At 35.2% G+C, this 22,455-nt stretch overlaps 1 protein-coding gene across 4 annotated transcripts in view; it reads right to left on the reverse strand.

Moving 5' to 3' along the window:
- Positions 1 to 22,455, reverse strand: part of TCF12 (transcription factor 12) — a 381,460-nt gene that overhangs the window by 97,868 nt on the left and 261,137 nt on the right. For all 4 annotated transcript variants that reach the window (XM_032864863.1, XM_032864864.1, XM_032864865.1 and 1 more), the window contains one exon: positions 16,623 to 16,687. In XM_032864863.1, the coding sequence (XP_032720754.1) occupies positions 16,623 to 16,687 (65 nt within the window). The remainder of the gene's footprint in view (positions 1 to 16,622; positions 16,688 to 22,455) is intronic.

The following is a 22,455-nucleotide window of genomic DNA, read 5'->3' on the forward strand; positions in this document are numbered from 1 at the left end:
TGAACACAGAGGCTTTAACCCACTTAGCCACCCAGGCGCCCCTAGGCATACCTTGTTTTATTGCACTTTGCTGATACTGTACATTTTACAAATTGCAGGTTTGTGGCAACCTTCTGGCAAGAAAGTCCATAGGCACCATTTTTGCAAGATCATTTGCTAACTTTGTGTCTCTGTGTCATGTTTTGGTGATTTTTTTTGAGAACTGAGAATTTTGGTAAAAATTCTTGCAATATTTCAAATTTCTTTATTATTACTATATTTGTTGTGGGGATCTGTGATCACTGATCTTTGATGTTACTATTGTAATTGCTTTGGGGCACCACAAACTGTGCCCATATGAGATGGTAAATTTATTTGATAGATGTGTGTTTTCTAACTGCTCCACTGACCAGTCGTTTTCTGTTTCTATTCCTCCCCTTGAGCCTCCTGACTTCCCGAGACACAACAATATTCAAATTAGGCCAATTAATAACCCAACAGTGGCCTCTAAAAGTTCAGGTGAAAGGAGTAACCCCATGTCTCTCTCTTTAAATCAAAAGCTGGACATGATTAAGCTCAGTGAGGAGGGCATGTCAAATGTGGAGATAGAAGAAAGCTAATCCACTTGCACCAAACAGTTAACCAAGCCCATGAATACAAAGGAAAGGTTCTTGAAGGAAATTAAAAGTGCTATTCCAGTGAATACGTGAATGGTAAGAAAGCCAAACAGCCTTAATGTTGATAGGGAGAAAGTTTTAGTGGTCTGGATAGAAGATCAAACTACTACAAACTACAACATTCCCTTAAGGCAAAGCCTAATCCAGAGCCAGGTCCTAACTCTCCTCAATCCTTTGAAGCTGAGAGAGTAGAGGAAGCTGCAGAAGAAAAGTATTAATTCAGAGAACCTGGTCCATAAAGTTTAAGGAAAGAAACCATTTCTGTAATATAAAAGTGCAAAGTGAAGCAGCAAGTGCTGATACAGAAGCAACAGCAAGTTATCCAGAAGATTTGCTAAGATAATTAATGAAGCTGGCTACACTCAGCAAGAGATTTTCAGTGTAAATGAAACAGCGTTCTATTAGAAGATGATGCCATCTAGGTCTTTCATAGCTGAGGAAGAGGTGTCAATGCCTGACTTCAAAGCTTCATAGGACAGACTGATTCTCTTGTCAGGGGCTAATACAGCTGATGACTTTTAGTTAAAGCCACTGCTCATTAGCCATTATTAAAATCCTTGGGCCCTTAAGAATTATGCTAAATCTACTCTGCCTGTGCTCTATAAATATAACAACAAAGCCTGGATGACAACGTATCTGTTTAGTTTACATGGTTTACTGAATACTTTGAGCCCACTGTTGAGATCTATCGCTTAGAAAAAAAAGAAGCCTATCAAAATATTATTGCTCATCAGCAGTGAACCTGGTCACTCAAGAGCTCTGATGGAGATGTACAATGAGATTAGTGTTGTTTTCATGCCTACTCACAAAGGATCCATTCTGCAGCCATGGATCAAAGAATAATTTTGACTTTCAAGTCTTATTACTAAAGAAATACATGTCATAAGGCTAGAGCTGCCATGGATAGCAATTCCTCTGATGGATCCGTGCAAATCAACTGAAAGGCTTCTGGAAAGGATTCACCATCCTACGTGCTGTTAAGAACACTTGTGATTCACAGGAAGAGGTCAAATCATCAATATGAACAGGAATTTGGAAGAAGTTGATTCTAACCCTAATGGATGACTTGGAGGAATGGAGGAAGTAACTGCAGATGTGGTAGAAGCAGCAAGAGAACTGGAATTAAAGTCTGAAGATGCAGCTGAATTGCAGCAATCTTATGATAAAATTTTAACAGGAATTGCTCCTTATGGATGAGCAAAGAAAGTGGTTTCTCGAGATGGAATCTACTTCTGATATAGATACTATGAAGATAGTTGACATGACAAAGGATTTAGATATTAGAATAAACTTTGGTAAGAGGAGTGATCTCAATTTTAAAAGGTCTACTGTAGGGGCACCTGGGTGGCTCAGTCGTCTCAGTGTCTGCTTTTAGCTCAGGTAGGGGTTTTGGGGTCCTGGGATCCTGCAATTGAGCCCTACATTGGGTTCCCTTCCTGCTCAGTGGGAGGCCTGCTTCTCCTCTCCCACTCCCCCTGCTTCCGTTCCCTCTCTAGCGGTCTCTTTCCCTGTCAATTAAAAAAATAAAGTGTTAAAATTAAAAGGTCTACTGTAGGTAAAACTGTTTATCAAACAGGATCATGTGGTATAGAGAAATTGTCTGTGAAAGAAAGAGGCCATTGATGTGGCAAACTTCATTGTTGTCTTATTTTAAGAAACTGTCACAGCCACCCCAATTTCAGCAACCACCACCCTGATTGGTAAGCAGACATTAACAGTGAGGCAAGACCCTCCAAGAGCAAAAATATGATGGCTCACTTGAAAGCCTGGATGATAGCTAACATTTTTAAGCAATAAAGCATTTTTATTTTTTATTGTTTTTAATGACTACAAATTTTTATTTATTTTATGGAGGGGGGAGGGGCAGGGAGAGAGGGAGAAAGAGTCTCAAGCAGACTCCATGCTGAGTGCAGAGCCCCATATGGGACTCAATCCCATGACCCCAAGATCAAAACCTGAACTGAAACCAAGAGTCTGATGCTCAACTGGCTGTGCCACCCGGGTACCTGCAATAAAGGTTTTTTTTTGAAGATTTATTTATTTGTTTTGAGAGAGAGAAAGAGTGCAAGCATGTGCATGAGAGAGAAAGCACATGCATGAGAAAGAGCAGGGCAAGAGGAGACTCCCCACAGTGTGCAGAGCCCAACATAGGGCTTGATTTGATGACCCATGAGATCATGACCAGAGCTGAAATCAAGAGTCAGATGGTTAACTGACTGAGCCCCACAGGTGCTCCTACAATAAAGTATTTTAAAATTAAGATATTTACATTGTTCTTTCAGATATAATGCTACTGCATACTATAATAGACTAAAGTATAGTGTAAACATAACTTTATAAATGCACTGAGAAAGCAAAAAAATTATCTGACTCACTTCATTGTGATACTCGCTTTATTGCAGTGATCTGGAGCTGAACCTGCAGAACTTCTGAGGTGTATTTGTATTTTCACTATTATTGTTAACCTATCCAGTCAAACATTTGCTATCTATGCTTCTACATTTAGTCTGCTGAGTACTACTGGAGTAACAATTAAGACATATATAAAACTATATAGGTTAGGTCAATAGTTTCTGGTCTCTAACCTGAGCTGAATCATCAACACCTCTTGGAAAGCCTTTTACTTGTCATGAGAGAGCCCACAGAATTCAAAGAATATTTTCAGGTATTTTATTTCAATAAAACAACATATGCTCTCATCTCTCTAATATAAAAATCTCAGTAAAGTGTATGTCTAGCCTATGCTTGAATACATTGAGAAGAAAGTCACTATCCACCAAAGCTGACTATTCCATCCTCTATATTATGAAAACATTCCTTCTTACATTAAGTTAAAATCTGGACTGCTAACGCCTACCCATCATCCAAAGTTTTAACCTTAAAAGTGATAGAACAAGCCAAATTATGCTTCAAATATTTGAAGATGCTTCTCATGAAAGTCTTCTTAAAAGTAGACAGCCCTCAGTCCTTCAATCACTTCCCATATGCTAGAGTTGCAAATTACTTTATCTGCAAGTTTTCCAAGTCAGTTTTAGTTTACTTAAATCCTGTTTTGAAATGCATATGCTCAGAATGGTATACAGTATCAACTTCCTTATTCTAAATAATATGTTTCTAGTAATTCAGCCTAAAACTAAAGCCCTTACTATTAGGCTTGCTGTTATGAAGAAATATCCAAATTGTTCTTTAAAACAACTAGCTTTAATTAAACCTATTGGGGAAATAGCAGGTCAATACAGGATTGGCCACATATGAAAGCCACTGATTCTCTTGTCAGAAACAATAGTTGTGTAGGAAAAGTTTGTGTTTTGATGGAAAATTATGCATTATGTGGAGTAGGGTTAGTTCTGTAACTATTCAACTCTATCTTTGCAGCAAGAAAGAAGCCACAGTCAATATGTAAATGAACGGGAATGGCTATGTTCTAATAAAACCATTTACCAAAAAAATGGGGGTGGGAACATTTGGCTGATAGCCATAAATTCACCAACCCCTACTCTAGAACACAACTTTCTGGGTTTTATGGGAGCTATTTTACAACTCTGTAAATTGTAGGTAACTGATAGCAATGTAAAATAATTCTTATCTACAGACCCGTAAAAACATTCTTTTCAGTGAAGGGATGAACAACTATTCTCCACTCTTAATAACTCTACCACCCTGCTCCAAAGGAGAAAAAAAAATTTGGCCTACATTTGAACATTAATTTCCACAATTTTAAAAATTTATTAAATGTTTGCTATTGAATTATAGTTGACATAATGTTTTAGTATAGTTTCAGGTATACAATAGGTTTACATAGTGATTTCACAATTCTATATATTACACAATGCTCACCATGATAAGTGTAGTTTTCATTTGTTACCATGTAACATTATTACAATATTACTGACTGGAAATATTCCTTATGTTGTACTTTTTATCTCCATGACATTTATTTTGTAACTGAAAGTTTGCATATCTTAATTTCCTTCACCTATTTCATTCACACCCCCCCCCACCTTTGGCAACTATCAGTTTGTTCTCTGTATTTATGAGTCTTTTTCTTTGTTGTTTTGTTTCTTTTTTAGTCATTTCCATAATTTTGATCTATGACTGTACCTGTTTTTGGATTCTCTTTTGAACTGGTTTAGACACAAATTTCTTCACTGATGAGATAAAATCTATATACATACTCTGAGTATGAGATTTTTATCTGGAGGAGAGTCATGAATTTACATATTTTAATAAATCTATCTTTTAACACATGGAATGTGCTGTTGTTCTAGGATAACTAAGATCTGTCTAAACTACCCCTTATCCCACTGTTCATGCTCATGTTCTAGAGCAATTAGGCCATCTCAAATAGTTTCCTTGGGTCCAGTTTATAAATTCTCTTGTATATCTGGAACCAAAATTTAACTTTTCTAAGAAACACCTGTATTTTTTATTCTGCCATGTGTGCAACCTGCAACCCTTACAGGATAAAAGTCTTTGGGGTTAAGCATTCAAGCAACATTCTTACAATTCAAACACCTCACACCATTCCTCAAAACAAGTATTTCATTCAAACCAAACTAAAATGTTACTATTCCTAGAATACACACTCACTTTTTTATTCATTCAAAGTACATTCATTCAAAAGGTATTCATTGATACTTCAATTTGTCAGGCAAAAAGTAGTTGATGAAAATACAACAAACAGCCACTGACCTCACAAAGCTCATAGTTTCAGTGGGAGAAAATTAAGGAAGCAGCTACAAAAGGTGTTGAATATTATTACTTCTGTTTATATTGGTCATATGTTTTCTTTCCCTAAGATGTCTTCCTCTCTACTTGGTCAAATTTTACCCATTCTCCAAGATTTTAGAGTTGTACGCTTCCTTTGCAAAATCTTCTCTGTATCAAAAATCACATTAATTTCACTCAGTTTTTTTTTCCTCTTCTGAGTTCTAACTCACATCTATGCCACTTTTTTGAGATTTACTACAAATTATCTTATCATTCTAATAAATTTTCTGTGTGTACAGAGCTAGTGTCCCCCATCTAGAATGTAAACTTCTTGAGGACCGATGCTAAATCTTTTATTCTGTTGCCTGGTCCAGATCCTTATAATGGTAAAACAAGAAACTTTTTGTTGATTCCTTATCTCTTAATCAAGTCTTATAATGTGTGAAGCCCTTTCCTTGGTATTTTTCGCCCACTAAGAAGCAGGAGAGAAAAGATGAAACATTTAAATTGTAAGTGAATTTGGTTTGCTTAAAATGGAAGTTGCAGTAGATTTTTTAAAAATTGGGAATGCAGTAATTATTAAGGGCATAATAGTTCTTAGATAATAAGGGATTCTTATTAAAAATAAAGAACACTAAAAATGCTAAAATCTGGCCAATAAAATGTTAAAATGTAATGAACACATTATGCTGTGGAATATGGATCTGTAATTAGTATTATGTAATCTGTGCAAAATTCCCATTATTTGATTAAAGGAGTTTTGAAATAAATCACTTAAGGAATTTATTTTAAATGTATTAAAATTTATAAAAAAAGACCTCAAACCAAACGAACTCTAAAGATGAAACAATTAGGATTACTAATACTTTAATACTTTAAAACACATTAAACGTTCTATGTTAACTTAATTTTATGAGTAAAAGCAGTGATAGGGTTCAGGATATATCACCTCCAAACATGGTACCTTGGCATATTGAATATTTTAAGATGAGGAGTTTGAGAAAGTGCCAGGAGCGAGGAGGTCATTCTAAGTGTCCCCTCCCAGGGCCTATTTCCCTAAAATAGGCCATAATATCCTCAGGTGAGATATGCGATTCCTATGCCAGGAGGAAAGGAACATCCCATATCCAAAGACAAAAGGATGTCAAGAAGAATCCTAAGAAACAGGCCTTATTAAATTTCCCCTAGTTTACTACAGTTACCTCATATTCCTTAATCTGTTCATATTCTTCCATGACTATCCATCCACTCTTCATCAGACCTAGCATAAATATAACTAAGTCTGTGTCTTCACCTTCATTTCCTTATGAAGACTCTCCTAAAACTTACATTAAATAAACCTGTATGCTTTTCTCCTATTAATCGGTCTTTGTCAATCTGCTTTTCAGACCCAGAGAGGAATCTTAAGGGGTTGAGGAAAACTTTTCTCCCCTATGGGCAGTAAGATTTTCTCATGTTCTTATGGATGTCTTAGGCTAGGTAATTATTCCACAGGCCTCATCCTTTAGGGGTTTCTCTAAATATACTGTCAGAAATCACCTCATCAAGCAACATAGTTAAACTCCAGAACTATTTGTTCTTACTGGCTAAGGTAAATAGTCCTCCTTAGGAAAGCAGCCTTATGGGGAGGAGGGGGAGGCAGGAGAAAGAAAAAGAGAAATAGCCACACCACAAGAATCTTTTATTAAGCAACTTGTAGTCCTAAAAAGGATTCTGTTCTTGAAATTACCATGGAATTATACAAATCCAGAAGGGACTGGTAATTTGTTCATCCACTGCACTTAAACTTCCTGCCATGAAGAGAAAACCCACAGAAGCGCTGGGTAACCTTATTATATACTTGTAGACTTCTTTCTATATCCTGGATACCAGTTCTTCGTCAGATAGGTTTTGCAAGTATTGACTCCCAGATATGACTGTCAACTCACAACTCACATTTGAGGCCTTTTTATAAGCCTTTAATTTTGATTAAGTCTAATTTGTCATTTTTCTCTTTCATGGTTTTTAAATTTTTGTATCCAGTGTAAGAAAGCTTTGCTTGCTTACTCCCAAATTGAGGAGATAATTCTCATGTTTTCTTCTTAAAACTTTGTAGTTGTAGCTTTTACATTTAGGTCTCAGATCCATCTTGAATAATTTTTGTTTAGTGTGAGAGGACTGACAATCATATCTGCCCACATGAATATCTATTTGTATTACATCTTTTACGAAAGCAAAAACAAAAACAAAAACAAAAAAACATCCTTTCCTTTCTCCAGTGGACTACTTTGGCTGAAAATCAAATTAACTACATAAAGCGTTGGTGTACTTCTGGGCTGTATTCTGTTCCAGTGTTCTATTTCTCAATCAGGCCAGTACTATGCTGCTTAAGTACCACAACTGTGTATCAGGTGTTAAAGTCAGGTAGAAAACATTCTCTAGCAGTGCTCTTCACTCTTCATTTTTTAAAAACTAAGCTATTACTTACATACAATAAAATGTTCAGATCTTAAGTGAACTACTCCATCAGTTTTGATGAATGCATATCAAGACAGACATTTCTATTACTTCAGCAATGGGGTCCCTTTATAGAAGAACCCTCCTATTGGCAACCACTGATTTGATTTTTATCAACACAGGATAGCTCTGCCTATTACAGACGTTCACATTAGTGGAGCCATACAGTATTTTTGAGATGTGGCCTGTTTTTAGCACAGCATTACCGAGATCATTAGATCATTCCATTTTATTGCTGAATGACATTTAGTGTATGAACATGATACAGTTCATTTATCCATTATCCTCTTGATGAACATCTGTGTTTCCAGTTTTAGGCTAAAGTGAGTAAAACTGTTACAAACATTTTTGAGAAAAAAGCTTTTTGTGAACAATATTTCACTTGGATAAATACCTGGGAGTAAACTGCTGAGTCGTGGGGCTGATACATGTTTAACTTTATAAGAAACTGCCAGTTTTCTAAAGTCATACCATTTTACAGTCCCACCAACAATGCATCATCTTTTTGATTTTAGCTATTCTGGGTAGTTGTATACTGGTTTTAGTTTTCATGTGTCTAACAGCTAATAACATGGAACCTGTAACGTGCTGATTACCCATTTGTATTTTTCTTTTTTTTTTTTTTAAGATTCTGTTTATTTTTGAGAGCGAGAGAGTGAGTGGGAAGGAGAGGGAGATCGAATCTGAAGCAGGTTCTGTGCTAAGCACAGAACCTGCAGGGAGCATGATCCCACAAGGGTGAGATCATGACCTGAGCCAAAATCAAGGCTCACTCCATCTGCATATTTTACGTGAAGTGTCTCTTCAAGTGTTTTGCCTATTCATTTATTTACTTTTAAAGCTGGGTCCACACCCAATGTGGAGCCCAATGCAGCACCTAAACTCATGACCCTGAGATCAATACCTGAGCTGTAATCAAGAGTCAAATGTTTAAATGACTGAGCGAACCAGGTGCCCCATGTTTTGCCTATTTAAAGGAAGCTGGGTTGCTTGTTTTTTATTATTGAGTTGTCAGGGATCATTTTATTTGTCAGATATATGGGTTGCAAATACCTTCTCCCAATCTGTGGCTTCTCTTTTCATTTCCACAAATTTTTAATTTTTGAAAAAAGATTTTATTTATTTATTTGAGAGAGGGAGAGAGAGGGTCCGGGATTCTGGAATCACGACCTGAGCTGAAGGTAAGACACTTAACAGACTGAGCCACCCAGGTGCCCCTTTACTATCAATTAAGTTCAATTTATCAGTTTTTCTTTCATGTTTGATGCTTTTATTATGTGTTCCCTATGAAATTTTGTTTACCTGTATGTGGCAAAGATACTCATCTATTTTTTTCCCCAGCAGCTTTATTACTTTAGCTTTCATATTTAAGTCCATTATCTATCTCAAATTTGTGTATGGTATAAGGTAAGGCTTTAAGTTCTTTCCTTTCTTTCCATACTGATAATTCAGTTGTTCAGCACTGTACATTAGAGATTTTTTTTTTTCCTCACTGAGTTGCTAGGGTGCTCTTATCAAATATCATTTAGCAAGGCGCCTGGGTGGCTCAGTGGATTAAAGCCTCTGCCTTTGGCTCAGGTCATGATCCCAGGGTCCTGGGATCGAGCCCCGAGTCGGGCTCTCTGCTCGGCAGGGAGTCGGCTTCCCCCACCCCTCTGCCTGCCTCTCTGCCTGCTTGTGATCTCTGACTGTCAAATGAATAAATAAAATCTTAAAAAAAAAAATGAACAAGCTGAGAACATATATTGTTTAAAAAAAATATATCATTTAGCATAAAGGTGTGGGTCCTTTTCTGGATTCTATTCTGTTCATGATCTGTCAGTCTTTATACTATACCATCTTGATTAGTATTGCTTTATACTAAGTCTTGAAATCAGGTATGAAGTAAGTCCTTTCTCCTTTCTTTCTGGATTGTTTTGGCACTTCTTAATCCTATGCCTTTTCCAATTGACTTATTTTTGTGTTAATTAACTTTCCCCCAGAATTTTTATTTAAATTTTAGTTAGTTAACACATAGGGCAATATTGGCTTCAGGAGTATAATTCAGTGGTTCATACAACACCCCGTGCTCAACAAGTGCCCTCCTTAATACCCACTACCCATCTAACCCATCCCCTCCCTCCCTCCCTCCCTCCCCCCATTACCCCTCAGTTTGTTCTTTATCATTAAGAGTCTCTTATGGTTGGTTTCCCTCTCTTGATTTTTACTCCCCTTGCCATATGTTCATGTTTTCTTTCTTGAATTCCACAAATAAGTAAAATCATGTGCTATTTGTCTTTCTCTGACATATTTCACTTAGCATAATACACTCCAGCTCCATCCATGGCACTGCAATGACAAGATTTCCTTCTTTTTGATGACTGAATAATAGTCCACTGTTTATATAAATCTTCTTTATTCATTCATCAGTAAGGACATTTGGGCTCTCTCCATAGTATGGCTATTGTTTATAATGCTGCTATAAACATTAGGGTGTGTACACCCCTTTTAATCTGTATTTGTATTCTTTGGGAAATACCTAGAAGTATAATTGCTGGATCATAGGGCAGTTCTATTTTTAACTTTTTGAGGAAACTTCATATTGTTCTCCAGAGTGGCTGCACTGGTTGCATTCCCACCAACAGTTTAAGAGGGTTCCCCTTTCTCTGCATCCTCGCTAACACCTGTTGTTTCTTATGTTAATTTTAGCCATTCTGACAGGTGTGAGGTGGTATTCTTATCATGGTTTTGATTTGTATTTGTATTTCACTGATGATGAGTGATGTTGAACATCTTGTCATGTGCCTGTTAGCACATAATAATCTTGTCAATGTCTAAAAAAAGTCTGCTAGAATCCTGATTGGGACTACATTAAATCTATAGCCTAATGGAACTGACATCTAAATGATACTGAGTTTTCCAATTCATATCTATTTATTTATATCTATATATCTATTTATTTAGATCCTCTTTGGTTTCTCCCAGCAATACTATACAGTTTTCACCGTTGAAGTCTTATAATTTTTTGCTAAATGTATACCTCAGTATTTTATGCTTTCTGATGTAACTACAAATAGTACTTTTTTGTTAATTTCATTTTCTAATTATTCATTGCTGGTGTGTAGAAATACAATTAATTTCTAGATTGACTTTATATCCTGTGAAAAAGTTAAAGGTTTATCAGTTCTGAAAGTTTTCATGATGATTCATTCAGATTTCCCATGTATACAAACATGTCATCTACAAATTCAGCTTAATTTATTCCTTTTCCAATTGTGTCTTTTTTTTTTTTTCCTCGCCTTATTATACTAGCACATACAGTTCAAGTAATAAGAATGGAAATTCTTATCTGGTTCCTAATATGGGGGGGCATTTAGTTTTTCACCATTAAATATGCTGTTAGTTATAGATCTTTCATTTATGTCTTTTATCAAACTGAGGAAGCTGCTTTGTATGGTTAGTTTGTTGTGAGGTTTTATCATGAATATTTCATTTTTGTTGTATACCTTTTCTACATCTATGGAAATGATCACATTGTATTTCTCCTCACTTCTGTTAATGTGTCGAACTAAACTGACTGATTTTCAAATGTTCAGCCAAACTTACGTGTGCAGTTTTATTGCTCATCTCGTAAAATGACCTGAAAAGTGTTTTCTCCTTCTCTATTTTCTAAAATAGTTTGTATAAGATTGGTATTTTTTCCCTGAACATTTAAAAAAATTCACCAATGAAACCATGACCCTCAAGCATTTTTTATGGGTTTTCTCTCACAATTTTTTGTCCCCCCACATTTCTTTCTTATTTTACTTTAATTCCAATATAGTTAACACACAGTGTTATATTAATTTCAGGTGTACAATACAGTGATTCAATAATTCCATACATGACCTGGTGCTCATCACTCTTTGTAAAGAATTTTTGAAATGAATTTATTTTCACTAATAGATGCACAGTAATTCAGACTTTCTGTTTTATCTTTTGGCAATTATTCCTCAAGAAATTTATTTCACCTAAGTTTTCAAACTTATTCCCAATATCTCTTTTCTTTTTTTTAAACATTTTATTTATTTGACAGAGAGAAATCACAAGTAGGCAGAGAGGCAGGCAGAGAGAGAGGGGAAGCAGGCTCCCTGCTGAGCAGAGAGCCTGATGTGGGGCTCGATCCCAGGATCCTGAGATCATGACCTGGGCTAAAGGCAGAGGCTTAACTCACTGAGCCACCCAGGCACCCCTTAATTTTTTTTTTTAAAGATTTTATTTAGAAAGAGACACACAGAGAGAGGAAACATAAGCAGGGGGGAGGGACAGGGAGAAGCAGGCTCCCCACTGAGCAGAGAACCCAGTGTGGGTCTCAATCCCATGACCCTGGGATCATGACCTGAGCCGAAGGAAGACGCTTAATGACTGAGCCACCCAGGCAGCCCTAGTAGTTATTAATTTTATGGATCTTTCAAAATAACCAAATTCTGGCTTTGTTGCTTTTCTATTAATTCTGTAATATTACACTGATTCCTGCTCTTATCTGTATGATTTCCACCCTTCTATTTATTTTGTGCTTCATTTTCTAGCTTCTTAGGGCAGAACCTCAGGCTATATAATTCAGATCTTTTTTTTTTTTTAAATACAAGCACTTAAAGCTATACCTTTTCTTCTAGGCACTGTTTTAGCTGCACCAACAGATTTTGCTATATCATATTTCACTATAATTCAGTTAGAGATAGTTTCTAAATTCCCTTCTAATTTTTTAAAACCACAGATTATTTATATATGGGTTGTTTATTTTTCAAATATTTGGTGTTTTCTTAAGTATCTTCTAACTTCTAATTTAGTTTTCTTCTGGTCACACAGTATGCTGTAGGATTTAAAATCTTTTCAATTTATTGACACCAGTTTTATGGATTAGCACATGATTTAATCCTGCTGAACAGAACATATACCCTCAAAATGAATGTATATTCTTCATTTGCTGGGAACAGTTTTGCAAATATTAATAAGGTCAAGGTAGTTGATAGTAAATGAACTAAGTTTTTTGTCTAGTTACTTTGTCAATTGCTAAGAGATATTCAAACATTTAACTATAGTTTTGTATTTACTTCTCTCTTGAATTCTGTCAATATTTGCTTCATTTATTTTAAAGCTCTTAGGTTATTTACCTAAGGTTATTATCATTATGTATCATTTGTTATATCTTCCTGATATACTGGCGCTTTTATAATTTTCTCATTATCAAATGTCCGTATATAGTGAGACTGGTTATAATGGGAAAAGAGGATGATTAATAAGCAAATGGTGGGTAAATTTCCAAATAACTAAGTGCTACCTGAATATAATATAATATAATATAATATAGCATGTAATACCTAAATGCTGATGAAACTTAAATCTCTTCGAAAGAAAAAAACCAAGACCCTGTCTCTTCTGGGTTTGAACACTTGGGAGAAAAACTTACATAAACTACTTGAACACATACTTGTTTTACAGGTGGCAGTGAAAAACTTGTAATGATAAAAGGATTTTTCACATCATGGTGCAGTATTATACCTATAGTTAATAATGATGTTGGCTTCTATGTTCTGTGTCGAGTCAATTAAAAAAATTTGATTGCAGAACGATCTATCAGTGTTTCCAGTAATACCACTACACCAGTTTCCTTTTAATGGCTCATCAGTTATGGGACTGCCATGAAAGTAATATGAGGAGACTCATTTAGCAACATATTATTACATCATCTTAACATGAAGTAAGGCCCATCAGGCATTATTAAATTAGAATGAATTTTGTAGAATGTCAGCAGCATTTTATGTACATTAATAGGAGAGTTAATGTTCCTTTGGGAATTATGCTGAAGAGAAATGGTTTCAAAGTGGTGTTTGGATAGAATTTTGCAGTCACTGTTTACATTTCCTTCTATTATCATTGTGTGGTTAAGATTTTTATGTCACTTGTGAACACATAAGACAATGGCAGCCAATTTGTTGTTTTAGTGTATTGTTTTCTCTGACCCCTGATAACAAATACTGTTTGGAGTACAGGTTTTTCTTTGAATAGGAGTTATACGTCTTTTTAAACTCTTGAATATCCTAAGTTTACTCTTTAGGCCTCAAATCAGCTGGTGCCATCCATTATTTTGTCTAGCAACTGCAGCACAGTGAGAACTAAGTAACAATAATAGATAGCAAGGCCATTGTTCCTTTCACAGTGAGGAATTCTTTAACTTGTTTTAAGAGCCTTCCTATCTTCACTGATGCCATCTGTCTTCGTTGCCATAAAACCTCTCCTCTGTGCTCAATTGTGGGCTTCCTCTTTGGGGTTCATGCACTGGTTCTATGAATACTTTACAAATAAATCTTTCCCTCATATGAATACCTTTACATTTCTTGCAATAACAATACTGTTATTTTACATTTCATACATCCCGGTAACATTGTTTCTCTTTTCCACAGGTCTACCTGATCTCTCCAAAATGTTATAAACAACTGTTGAACAGTGATCTTATGGTTTCTTCCTTTTTTATACTCCGTAGATGCTTATATTTGGCATATACAGGAGAACTGGGTTTCTCAAAGCATAATCCCTAACACATGTGAATTAGCATCACCTGGGGCACTTGTTTAAAATATAAATTCCCAGGTCCCTCCTCATCCAAACAAATTAAAATGAAAGGGTAGTAAGGGGACAGACCTGGAACCTGATACTGTTATGCTGCAGTATAGTTATATCATAGTTAAAAGTATCAACCCTGTGTTTAGAAAGTTTACCACTTGCTAGATGCATGCCCTTGAGCAAATTACTTAATACCTCTGGAGAGCATCCATTTCCAATCTGAAAAATGGGTATTGTTAAAGGGATTAAATGTGATCATGTTTAATTCAAAGCCTGGCTCAGTTCTCAGTAAATGGGTGCAATTGTTATTATAGTGCTATGTACCTAGGTTTAAAAAAAATGTTTTCTGATATGAGAATTAAAACTAGTATTGTACACCTCAAATTAATATGACATTGTATGTTAATTATACTGGATTTAAAAGAGCAAAAATCCTGAGAAGAAAGGAATTAAATCTGGTATAAACACATATTAATCTTTGGAAAAACTGTTAAGATTTGTCTTCTCAAAACTTGAGAATTATATAAATAGAGCTTACCACTAATCCTAACTAAATAGCAATACTTTTGCCAAGGGAGTATAAAAAATGTTAAGTGGAAACTCATTAATATAAGCATTAGCTGATATATTAGATGCAGCTATATTTTCTAACAGCTTACAACCGTTTCCCCCTCAAATTTAGCAATAGTATTAACTTTCGAACAGTGGCTCTCAAATCTTTTGGTCTCTTAAAAATAATATTAAGGATTCAAAATGGCTTCTATGAAGTTTATTGCAGGAATGCAAGGATGATTTAACATACCAAAAAAAAAAAATCACTGCAAGTTACCCTATTATAATACCACTACTGGGCACTGTTTCAACTCATCCTCTGCTCCAGCATTTATCCATGTGCGCTCTTACATGCATGCGCTGTCCACGTACAACACTTCCCAATCTATGTACAGAGGATGGAGCAAATAAAGGAGGAAAGAACCACTAGAGTTGTGAGTTTCTGGCCTGTGATGCGATTGTGCCAAGGATATTCTCTCATTTCCTAAAGCCAAGTGAGAACTCCAAGAGATTCAATACAGGACACTTCATGGAATAACAATAATGACCTTTGCTGATGAAACTGTGAATGTAATGACTTGAACCAACAATACAAAAAACATCCCCCAAAACACAAAATAGCTTTTGTTTTGTAGGTTATATGAATGGAAAAAAAATTAAAAGGATTTATTTTGTAAAATGCTTCCACAAGTACATGGAATTTAACCTTCATTATATATAACTTTATAGGTCTTCGTAGACCTATAAAGTAGGATGAAACAAAACTGCTAATTCTATTTTTCTAAGGAGGAAATCAATGCAGAGATGGGATTGGAGGTTAAATGGCTTGTCTTAGGACCATTGGCCAGTAAATTGTAAAGATGGGATTTGAACCTAGGACTTCTGTGATTGGCACAATTACAGGATATATATTAAATGTAGTAGTACTATTAGAATGAGAATTAAAATTGACTGACATGACCACGTCTAAAATTAGGGCAGACCTCATGAAAAGCATATAGACAGCAGAAAACAAATTTCATATATTCTGCCCTCCTATTCTTTTTGGCTTGGTTCTGATGGGAATCTAGAGGTGAACTGAGTGTTCAGGATTCTCTCTAAAGATATGGGGATATAAGCAGAGAAGATGGCCATCAGTAAAAATACAACATGCTAAGGAATATGGAAAAACTGAAACAACATTTCCAAGTCAAAGAGACTTTTGAAAGCCTAAAGAATGGGTTAGGGTGTAGGACTGAAATGAAAACACTTAGAACATTAGTAAGTTTAACATTACAGGATAGTAAAGCTACACAGAGCAATCGTATGTTCTTCATGTAATATATTAGCAGCTCTGTTCTTCTCATTAGGAAATATGCAAAAATCATTTTCAGAAATGATATAAGAATTTTGGAAAAGGATAGGAAGGTAATTGTTGCTTCTACAGAAAGACAATGGTGAATTGGGGAAGAGAAATCATTTTAAACAGAGGGAAAAGAAAGTATCTTTAGTTACTAAAATCTTACCACATTTAGTTACACATTAAAGGCACAGATAATGCTGAAATTGGATAAATTCCTACCTCTTCTATCAAAGCTTTTATTTATGTATTAAAAATGACCTCAATTTTGTATTTATTAAACTTACCTGACAGCCTGGTAATCCGGTGTCTCTGCTGTACAGGGAAAATGAGCCTCTCTCTGACGTTTTTCCTATAAAACAAAGAAAATAACTGTATACAAAAGTCCTCATTTATTGACAATCAATTCAACCGCTAGACCATTCTTAGTAATTATATTGTGATTTGGAAGTACAGAGTACAAATTAGAAAAAAGAAGATAAAATCCAATAATTAAAATTTTAAAAACTTACTATCATTCTAGTCAGTTTAACAAATCCTGACACTTTCACTGAATAGCATGTATTTTATTAAATACTTTCCACTGAAACACTGAAAAAATATTCAAAAGAATGGAAAAGAATAGACATCTATATAGTCAACAGTACGATCTACTCTGTAGGGAGAATATTTTCCCTTATTTGCTTCAGAATGAAGATATCTCCTTCTCCTCTCCTCTCTCTCTCAGAAATTAAAAGTATAGATAGAGCTCAATTCTCACCCCAGACCTTAGGATAACCCTTAGCGAAAGGTTAGTATATATGATCCCCATGTTTATTTGGAAACTTTTAATATATATTTGTGCACCCAAACAATATATATTACTGTTTGTGTTTAATACATTTAAACAGATGGGATTATATAGTAATCCACCCCTTTTGAAATGTGATTTCCATGTAATATGCTTTTGAGATACATGTTGATAATATGCACCTAGCTCATTCATATTTACTGCTATAAAATGTCCCGTTATACCAAAAACCCCACAGTTTCTCTATTCCCTTCCCGAGAAATAGATGGCTCCTAGTTTTTTTGTTATCAGGAAGAATGGTAAAACATGTATTATACATGTATTATACATACACATAAGACTTTCTCTAGAAAAGACACCGAGAAGTGGAACTACTGGATTAAAGGATGCACACTTTCAACTTTCTAAGTATTGCCTTACTAGTCTCTGAAGTCATCATGTCAATTTACATTCCCAGAAATGTGTAAGAATTCCTTTTGGGACTGTATCTGCAGTTTCAAAATTGGATGGTTAAATGTCAGAAACGGTATGGGTCAGTTCTGGAGGGAGAGTAGATGTCCCACAGTGCTGATAACAACAGCAGTTCTTGCTTACTTGCTTTTCAACATATTGTTCAGTAAATTTACAAATATCATATTGATTTTAACTGAACAGTCTCTAACAGACATGTTGCTCAGAAAGATTTCTGTAAACATCACAGTTTGATGTTAATAACAAAGATGGAGACACAGATAAACAATGACAATGGCAGAGCTAATTCTTTTTCTCCATTCTGAGGTTAAAAACAGTAAAAATATCATTAAATCTGACAAGCTATCCAAAATATTTAAAATTATTGAGGCTATATGAACTTCCCCCCACACTTGTATATTACACATTGAGATATTAGGCTTATAATTATATAAAAATGTATAGTTCATTGATTTTTAAAACTCCCCATATAAATGGGATGCTCAAAATTATCTACTGATACAGTGCATAAAATTTAAAAAAACTTGGGAGAATCAGGAACTAATATTTGATTATTTTCATTGACATCTACATGCCACAGTGGCCAACTGATATAAAATCTTGCTGCTCTAAATTTGGCACGTAGTGACTCCTTAGATATACAAAATAATCCTCATAATAACAAAGCTAGTTACTAGAAAATACTGTAATAATTCAAGGTATAATTTCAGAGCCCATTAGGACGTTGTAGCACATGTCTTAAAAAGCACTTACTGGCTATTAGTGATGAAGCACATATTTCAGGGGAAGTAATGCCAAACATAAAAATGCAGATTAATGAGAAAAGGTTAATTAATGTGGTCTATTTGCCTCACTGTCTCACCATAAAGCAGTATGTTCTACATAAAGAGCTTTAATTTGCAACATATACGTATAGAATAAAAAGCAAAAAAACCTAACTCTCAGAGGATATATATCTTTCAAGTAAGACTGCTTGTAATAGTCAAGATGATCTATGGGGATTTTGGACTCAACCCTTCTCTTGGAGCTATTCCTGTGCCTCATCAAAAGGGATCAGAAATCCTGCTGAACCAAGATGATGGCAGAGACTGAAGGGAAATGCCAAATTAGAAGGATTGGCAGACAAATTACTAAGGGAAAATAAAGAACAGCACACATTTATGGTTTGAAGGTATTACTTTATTCATCAAATAAACAAATTTACGAGATATCAAAAATCATTTCCAGTACATATCTGTTTTTGGTTTTTTTTTTTTTTAACTAGGAGCCCAGGGCAGGTTTGAACTCATGACCCTGAGATCAAGATCTGACCTGAGACCAAAAGTTGGATGCTTAGCTGAGTCACCCAGGGGCCCTTAACGTGTCTTCAATTTTAAGAAAATATATTAACTATATTAACATTCTAAACAAACACCATAAAGTTAAAAAGAGACTATATTGGTTTTTCATCACAATATACCATGAACTTACTATTGGCTGAAATACTTAGGCCTTTTCTATCTTGCAAATTCCTCTTCCTGAAACATTAAACAACTAATGAAGACTTAAAGTTAAACAAGTTACGGTCTGTTTTATTTTCACTCAACTGTACCAGAGTAAGAAACATTTCTTTTTTCAATTGTTCAGGCAGAAAAGGGAACAAAGTAAGAAATCAATATCAGCTCTCTTTTTAATAAAGTACAGCTTTCAAATACAATTTTAATTATCTGTATGGACACTATTTGTTATTTAAGAAAACATAAGTTTTGGGGCACCTGGGTGAATCAGTGGGTTAAGCCTTTGCCTTCGGCTCAGGTCATGATCTCAGGGTCCTGGGATTGAGCCCCGCGTTGGGCTCTCTGCTCAGCAGGGAGCCTGCTTCCCCCTCTCTCTCTGTCTGCCTCTCTGCCTACTTGTGATCTCTCTCTCTCTATCAAATAAATAAAATTAAAAAAAAAAAAAAAAGAAAACATAAGTTTTTAAATATACTTTCCTGTGCCTATTAAAATTCCTAAACTTCTTCCTTTCACAAGGATATTCAAACAGAGAAAACAAAAACTAATTTAACATAAGTTAAAAACATTACAGAGAAAAAGTTTCTTCTGAAATGGAAAGTTGATAGCTTGTTTTTAAAATGATACTTAACCTATTCAAATTAGATTTTGAAATGTGAATACATTTTCATTTCACCTTTCATTTATTAAGAGCTAATTATTTCTGAGGGACTTAGAAATCTGGTTACTCTTTAAATAAAATAATGCATACTCAGTCTGAGATTTAGAAGACATTCATCTTTTAGTCTCTCAAATTACTTTTTACAAGAACTATTTTCATGAATTAAAATGAATCTCTAAGCCTATTTTATTTAGGGTGTCTGACAACTAACAACTTTGGTTAGTGTATTATGGTTTTCTGCTAAGTATTATAAATGAATGCTAAATATAGATAACGTTAATATATGTCAAATGAACACGGTTGAGTAACTGCTAAACAGGTATGTAACTTCCCTTGAATGGTGAGGAATCTAGATACCAGATCGACTAAAAGAATCAAGATGTTAGCCTAGAGAGGAGAGGATCTGGGAGAAGTGCAGTCTGTATGTTTTAATACTTGCAAAACTATCATGCTAAGATGGAATCAAGATTACACTGTCAGGTCCTAGTGAAGAGATTGAGCAACAATAAAGTATTGTATAAAAAATAAGGATAAATGAAAAATTAAAAAGGATAAAAAAAGAGATACATTCTTATACCTTGTTATGAGAAAGAATGCTCAGAAAACAGAATTTCCAAGAGTAAAATACAACCTGTGTAGAAAATTATATGATATTCCTGGTATTCTTATTAGTAAGGAGATCTGTGGAACAATTAGCTCTTTTGTTGCGGACTTATTTATTAATGCAGTGGGAGACTTAACAGAGATTTTGGCAACCAAGTTTCTACTAGTAAATCACTGAGTTCATGTTTATTGGACAGCTGAATATTGTACAATGAAATAGCCATTCAAGTATATTGTTCACTTTTTTACTCTTGGGTTGTCATTTACTTGTTGATTTGTTGGAGTTCTTTATGTATTTTTGATATAAGACCTTTTACTGTCTCTATGTAAATATTTTCTGTAGATTGTCTTTTCACTCTCTTAATTGTATCTTTTGATAAACAGAAATTCTTCATTTTCATATTGGCCAACTTGCCCCCTTTTTTTTTGTTACGTGTACTGTTTCAAATGTTTTTCCAGAGATACCCAAATGACTTAGTATTATTTACTGAAAAGACACTCTACATCTAAAAAGTATCATCATGACTGCTTGTGAAGAATAAATTATAGAAGAACAAGTGCAGAAGCTATTAGAAGACTACTAGACTACTGAAATAACCCAAATGAATTTGAACACTACTAAAATAATCCAGATGAATGCTAACAGTAGCTTTAAACTTCTTCCTGTTCACTGAGGCAAGTACTATTAAGCCCCCATTTCACTAACGAGGAGAAATAACTTGCCCAAGGTCACAGAACTAGCAAGTAGCCCAGAGAACCAGAATTCAGGGCTATCTGACCCCAAATTCTTTAAAAATTTTTTTTTAAATTTTTTTATTTTTTAAATTTCTTTCCAGTGTACCAGAATTCATTGTTTATATACCATACCCAGTGTTCCATGCAATACATGCCCTCCATAATACCTACCACCAGGTTCACCCAACCTCCCAACCCCCACCCTTTCAAAACCCTCAGATTGTTTTTCAGAGTCCATAGTGTCTCATGGTTCGTCTCCCCCTCCCATTTCCCCCAACTCACTTCTCCTCTACAACTCCCCATGTCCTCCGTGTTATTTCTTATGCTCCACAAATAAGTGAAACCATATGATAATTGACTCTCTCTGCTTGACTTATTTCACTCAGCATAATCTCTTCCAGTCCCATCCATGTTGATACAAAACTTGGGTATTCATCCTTTCTGATGGAGGCATAATACTCCACAGTGTATATGGACCACATCTTCCTTATCCATTCGTCCATCAAAGGGCATCTTGGTTCTTTCCACAGTTTGGCGACCGTGGCCATTGCTGCTATGAACGTTGGGGTACAGATGGCCCTTCTTTTCACTACGTCTGTATCTTTGGGGTAAATACCCAGTAGTGCAATTGTAGGGTCATAGGGAAGCTCTATTTTTAATTTCTTAAGGAAACTCCACACTGTTTTCCAAAGTGGCTATACCAACTTGCATTCCCACCAACAGTGTAAGAGGGTTCCCCTTTCTCCACATCCTCTCCAACACACATTATTTACTGTCTTGTTAATTTTGGCCATTCTAACTGGTTTAAGGTGGTATGTAAATGTGGTTTTGATTTGAATCTCCCTGATGGCTAGTGATGATGAACATTTTTTCATGTGCTTGTTAGCCATTTGTATGTCTTCATTGGAGAAGTGTCCGTTCATGTCTTCTGCCCATTTTTTGACATGATTATCTGTTTTGTGTGTGTTGAGTTTGAGGAGTTCTTTATAGATCCTGGATATCAGCCTTTTGTCTGTACTATTATTTGCGAATATCTTCTCCCATTCAGTGGGTTGCCTCTTTGTTTTGTTTACTGTTTCCTTTGCTGTGCAGAAGCTTTTGATCTTGATGAAGTCCCAAAAATTCATTTTTGCTTTTGTTTCCTTTGCCTTTGGAGACATATCTTGAAAGAAGTTGCTGTGGCTGATATCGAAGAGGTTATTGCCTATGGTCTACTTTATGACTCTGATGGATTCCTGCCTCACGTTGAGGTCTTGTATCCATTTTGAGTTTATCTTTGCACATAGTGTAAGAGAATGGTTGAATTTCATTCTTCTACATATAGCTGTCCAATTTTCCCAGCACCATTTATTGAAGAGATTGTCTTT

This window comes from Lontra canadensis, unplaced genomic scaffold (genome assembly GCF_010015895.1).
Source record: "Lontra canadensis isolate GAN:19392208 unplaced genomic scaffold, GSC_riverotter_1.0 scaffold28, whole genome shotgun sequence".
NCBI classification, from domain to species: Eukaryota; Metazoa; Chordata; class Mammalia; order Carnivora; family Mustelidae; genus Lontra; species Lontra canadensis.